Here is a 5,739-nt window from a genome sequence, read left to right as displayed (position 1 = left end):
TGGGATTGGGGGGGGTGGGGGGGGTGTCAGGGGCCAGCCTTAGCAGCAGCCCCCCCCCCCCACTTTCCCCCCCCAGGGACAGCATGGGAGAAGTACAGCAGCAGCCTACAAGGGTTTATCGAGGCATCGCTGTGCCGCTGCCGGATCCGCAGCCCTGATCGGCCCCTGTGCCGCTTTATCTCCTGCTGGCATCAGCCAAAACAGACCAAGCAGCTTCCCCCCCCCCACCGCCTTCAAAAAAAAAAAAAAAAAAAAAAAAAAAAAAAACAAAAAACCAACAAAAAAAAAAAACACCAAAAACAACCAGCCCCCAAATCTCTATGTACAGACTGAGTACGCCGTATCGGTACAAAAATATACACATAAACTCTACAGATCAAAACACAGCTATAAATCACAGTGCACAGGACAGCATCAGGCCCAGGGAGGGATGATGTCCCCCCCAAGAGCATGGCACACCACGGGTGCACCCTGGCATGGTGGGGGGGCGCAGATCATCCTCTTGCCTCGCGGGGTCATTTCTGATCCAGTTTGCAGTACAGGTACATGGAAACCGCCATGGCTGCGATCTGGGGGTGACAAGAGGCAAGTCAACCCCCCCTACGTGTTCCCCCCCAGCACAGGTTTGGGTCACAGCCCATAGCATCCATCCCCAGCGCACGCAAGGAAGAAGAGCTGGATGTGCCCAGATAAGAAGTCTCAGTAGCCACCCCAGGGTAGTTGGTGGTCCATGGGGCTGTACCAGGTCCCTGCAGCCCCTCGGCCACCCAGGCTGGTCCCAGCCCCACCGCTCACCTCCAGGTACAAGGAGGAGGCAGCACAGCTATGCTCAGGCACTCACCTCCAAGGCAGCGATGCCGGCTGCCACACCACCCACCGCACCCGCGTTAGTCTTGATTTCTTCCAAAAGCTGATCGAAACAACCCTGCAGGAGGCAACCACGCAGGTGAGGATGAGCAAGGGGTAGCAATCTCCTAACCACTAGGGCTCAGCATCCCCAGAAAGGGAGGTACGGTTCTCCAGCCCAGAGCTACGCAGCCACGGAGAAGGTCTGGAGGCTTCAGGGAGCAATTCATCTCAGCCAGTTTTCAGGCCAAAACACAGTATTGGGGGGGAGGAGGGGAAGAGGCAGGGAAATAGCCTGACAAGGCAGAGTGGTGCTTGAGTTCATGCTTAGCTCCAGTCATGCCACCCTCCTGCAGAGCTCGCTTTAGGACCAGAGCAATGGTAGCAGCTTTGCTTGTCTCCACCAGGGAGAAGCCAAGGCCACCACAAGATGTAAAGCCCATGGGATCGCTATGTCCAGAGCTGGGGCTGGAGGTGCAGGACAGGTCTCTCGCCCCGTGCCAGGGCGCACACCCCAAACCAGGCTCCGTCAGAAGGTGAGAACTCCTGGTCCATCCGTACCGGGACATTGGTTTCTGCAGCAAGCGTCTCATTGCAGGGCTTCTTGCCGTCACAGCAGGGGGGTGGGTAGGTTTTGTTGACATTATAGAAGGCTGAGTCAGTGAAGTCTGTATAGTTATTCAGGCCACAGCAATGGACCTAAGAGGGAGAGAGATGAAAGGATGAAGAGATCATCCTGCAGGTCTTTCTCCAGCGTCAGACATGGCCTGGACCCTGCTGTCCCACGGAGGGGGTCACCCAGCTCAACCTAGCTCCGGAGTGAGCGCTCAAAGGCCTTCTTGGGACCGGGGTTTTGTCCCGGACTCTAGCACATACAGCTCTCACCCCAGCAATGGGACTGCTAGATCCCAAGCGGGTAGGTCCCAGTCACCTGGGAAGCTGATGGGTGGCGACAGCTCAGGACATCCAGGATTGCAATGGTGTCCCCATTCTCATCCCAGTGGCCCACCCAGGTGTGCACCACCAAGCCTGTGCTGGGAGCATCCTGACACAGCGGGGAGGTGGGGCAGGGCTCAGCGCACCTTGTCCATGGTGACATTCCAGATGTGTGTGAAGCCATGGTCTTTCCCATAATTCTGCTTCAGGAGAGGGGTCACCACGGCTGTCAGCAGCGTCTCTGCCTGGAAGAAGAGGCAGAGAAACACCATCAGAGAAGGCCCTAGGGAGCATCACAGAGCCAAGAGTCCCCGTACTGGTCTCGGCCCATGGGGAGGAGACCAACCAGACCCAGCATGGCCAGGAGTGCGTCACACTGCATCCCTTCGGCCCAAGGGCAGCTTGGGCCCTTCCACACTAACCAGTGCTTTATGGCACCGAGGCCACTTATGACCAGTGAATCATCTGATAAGCAGCATAACTGAGGGAGCCAGGAATGACTTTTGCCCTGCGGTTGACTTCTCCAGTGCCTAATGAGGCGAAGTCACCTTTCTCTCCAGGTGGTTTCTCAGGTGCCTAATGAGGGGTTGAGTTTGCTCAGCATGAAGCTTTAGGGACTTCCTCTCCCGTGTGGCTCCTACCATCAGAGGTGGAGAGGTGTCAAGCTTAGACTGGGACTGGACTAAGGGTTTTGAAAGAAAGACACGGGCAAAACTTGTACCAAACGCCCAGTTCTTTAGGGCAATGGGAATCCCTGTTCCCACCACCCTCACCCCAGCCAGGCCACCCCAGCCTACCCACATAGCCAGCAGGGACCAGCATCCCTTCCTCCCACAGCAGTGCCCACCTCTCATCTTCTCCATCCATGGGCAGCACCACCAGCTACCCAGAGTCCCCTGTTTTCCCCAAGGGGTAGGCCAGGTCCCAGATTAGCCCAACCCAAGACTCAGATATGCCACTCACAAGACCGGTGTAAATGAGAGCCACCACGGCAGCAGCAATTTCAGCAATGAAGATGATCAGCACCACCGAGAAGAACTAGGACACAGCAAAGGGAAGGAGGTCAAAGCAACAGCCAGATTCCACAGGGCCCCCCAGGAACTCTTCTGCTTCCCGAGGGCCAGCAGGACCCTCTCTCAGGGCTCAAGCCCTGTCTCATTGCCTTCAGCTCTGCTCCAAGGCAGAAACAGCACAACCCTGGGGTCCTCCAACCCACCATCTGAATGGGGCTGACCTCTCCAGACACGGTCCAAGACAGACCTCTGCTCAGCACCAGTTTCTACTTCCCTTCACCCTTGCTCAGGGCAGACTTTGAGTCCAGCACTGCCTTTCCAAAGTTCACCCAGCATTCCACCACACAGGAACATTCAAGGAGGACATCTCCACAGAGAAATCTCTGCCTCAGACCTCCCTCACCAGTAACCCAGTTCAAATGAGGCTTGATAAGGAGATGTCAGGTCCATACCATCATCAGGAGACACTTGCTGTCCTTCTGGGCGCCATAGCACCCAAGGAAGCCGATCACCAGCAGGATGGCACCAATGGCAATGAGGAAGTAGCTCACATACACAACTTGAAAGACGCTTGAGGAGAGCGGCCCAAATATTTCCAGGAATGACTTATCGTCCACTGTGACCCAGATGCCAACTCCCAGGAGGGTCCCACCACTGAGCTGGGAGAAGAGAGACAATGTCAACTCCTGAGCAGGCAGAGATCTGGGATTTGGGGAAGGTCCTGTCACAGGCATTTGTCCCCTCTGCAAGTTTTCAATGTACAAAGCAAGACTTTGTGGCCACTGCAGGCTTGGGGCAGCCAGATGTGTCGCTACCCCAAAACACACCACACACAGCTGCCCCCCCCCTTCCCCAGCCCAAGGGATTTCGGTGCCAGCAGTGGGCCATAAACCCCCATGCAGGGCAGCCAAGCCAGCAGTGCCACCAGCCACTTCCTGACCCCAGAGGGGCCCACAGGGCCAGCTCAGACACTGGCCACTGGCATGCTGCCACAAGTTCCTCCATCCAGGGAAGCTGCCCACTCACCCAGGGGAGCAGCTGAGCAGCCCCTGGACACTCACACACTCCTAGCAAGGTCAGCCCAGGGCCGCCTCCAAACCTGTCCTCCACCTGCTTGACCTTCCCCACCAGCCCCAAGACCCCACAGGAGCTTTAAGGAGGGAGTGCTTCACTAGGGCAAGCCCAAGAGCTCTGCACCCTCCCTCCCCAAGGCTATGTCCCACCACACCCCCTTCCAGGTGGTTCCATTGCTCCCGCAGAGCCAGGGTAGCTCTCAGGAGCTCCACTACCCTTTGCCCTGGGTGGGAGCAGAGGCTGTATGTACCCTGGAGATCCCCAACATCCAATACTCTCAACACCACAGGCTGCTGCCACACACATGGGTTGCTCCCCTACAGAGACAGAGCCCCCACCCAGGCAGGGACCCAGAAAAGCCCCCTGCTCTGGGGCATCCAGCACCACCCACCAGAGCTTCAGCACAGGGAGGGACATGGTGGCTGATGCAACAGCCACTGTCCCCAGAGTCCAGCATGGTCCCCTGGGCTTTGGCCAGAGCTGGAGAACAAGAGACCCCCACAAGCCCAGGAGTTAAGTCCTCAGCTTGGGGCCAGAGACCAGATCTCACACCCCACCACAGTCCCAGGAACATGAGTCCCACCAACACCCAACTGCCCCCTTCACCCTCTCTGTCCTCCACAGAAGAGGGTGTGGAAGGTCAGGAGAGCCCACATGGACGGGCTTCACCCACTCCATGCCCACCTCAGTGCGCTCCCCAGGAGCTTCTCTCGCAACCCCCAGCCCCTCATCCCAGTCTCCTGGGGCAGATAGGGGGCTGCCAGGCTTGCTCCCCATCCCCACCCCAACCCCAGGCAGGGACAACCACTGGGGTGTACTTACAAATATGGCCAGGTTGAAGAGGATCATCATGACCTTGATAAAGGTGAAGCACCCCATCTTTGCGCCTGGGAAGAGCAGAGAGAAGTTATCAGGAGGACCCTCAGTCCCGGCACAGCCGCTGCCCTCCTACGAGCGGGACTTCGCCCCCCCTCCAAGGGAGATCTGGGGGCTCCCCACGGGCAAGGCGGGGGGGGGAGGGGAGGGGGGAAGAACCCCACGGGGGTCCACTCCTCGAAACCGCCGAACCCAGCCTACCTGAGTGGAGAGCAGCTCCTACAGCCCCGTCCCAGCCCGCCCCGTCCGCACTGCCGCCCCCGCCCCGCCGCCGCCACCCTTTAAGCGGGCGCGGCCCCGGGGCCGCCTCCGCCGCTGGAGCCCCCCCGCCCCCCCGCCCGGCCCGGCCCGGCCCCCTCCGGGGCCACCCCCTGGGGTTGGCGAAGCCACGCGTGTCCCTGGGTGCCTGGTGGCTTGCTGCCCTCTGCCGCCGAAGCCGCCCGCCCCGGGGAACTCGGGGAGCCCGGTTGGCTGCTGCCCGCGCCCATCGCCGTGGCTTCTTGGCGTGGGGCGGGGGATATAGAAGAGGGTTACGAAGATGATTAGGGGATTGGAGCTTCTTTCTTATGAAGAAAGGCTGAGGCCCTTGGGTCTTTTCAGTCTAGAAAAAGAAGACTGAGGGGGGGATCTTATCAATACTTAATAAATACTTAAAGGGAGGGTGCCAGGGGGATGGGAACAGTCTTTTTTCAGTGGTGCCCACTGATAGGACAAGAGATAACGGGTACAAACTTGAGCATAGGAAGTTCCATCTAAACATGAGGAGGAACTTCTTTACTTTGATGGTGGCAGGGCACTGGCACAGGCTGCCCAGAGAGGTGGTGGAGTCTCCCACCCTGGAGACATTCAAAACCCACCTGGATGCCATCCTGTGCAACTGCTGTAGGTGACCCTGCTCTGGTGGGGGGTTGGACTGGATGATCTCCAGAGGTCCCTTCCAACCCTGACCATTCTGTGATTCTGTGATATGATGTCCCGGTCCCACTGCTGCTCT

At 58.5% G+C, this 5,739-nt stretch overlaps 1 protein-coding gene across 1 annotated transcript; it reads right to left on the bottom strand.

The window, feature by feature from the left end:
* Window positions 1–515: 515 nt before the first annotated feature.
* Window positions 516–4,748, bottom strand: TSPAN1 (tetraspanin 1; the record flags this gene model as incomplete). Its single annotated transcript, XM_082483793.1, has 7 exons — window positions 516–569; window positions 842–925; window positions 1,408–1,545; window positions 1,929–2,027; window positions 2,746–2,820; window positions 3,248–3,454; window positions 4,692–4,748. 7 exons carry the CDS (start codon window positions 4,746–4,748, stop codon window positions 516–518), a joined length of 714 nt encoding a protein of 237 aa, XP_082339919.1.
* Window positions 4,749–5,739: the final 991 nt, after the last annotated feature.

The sequence above is a fragment of the Vanellus vanellus genome (genome assembly GCF_965231255.1).
Source record: "Vanellus vanellus genome assembly, chromosome: 5".
NCBI classification, from domain to species: domain Eukaryota; kingdom Metazoa; phylum Chordata; class Aves; order Charadriiformes; family Charadriidae; genus Vanellus; species Vanellus vanellus.
Note: the sequence above shows the minus strand (reverse complement) of the source record. Positions and strands in the feature narration are given on the sequence as shown.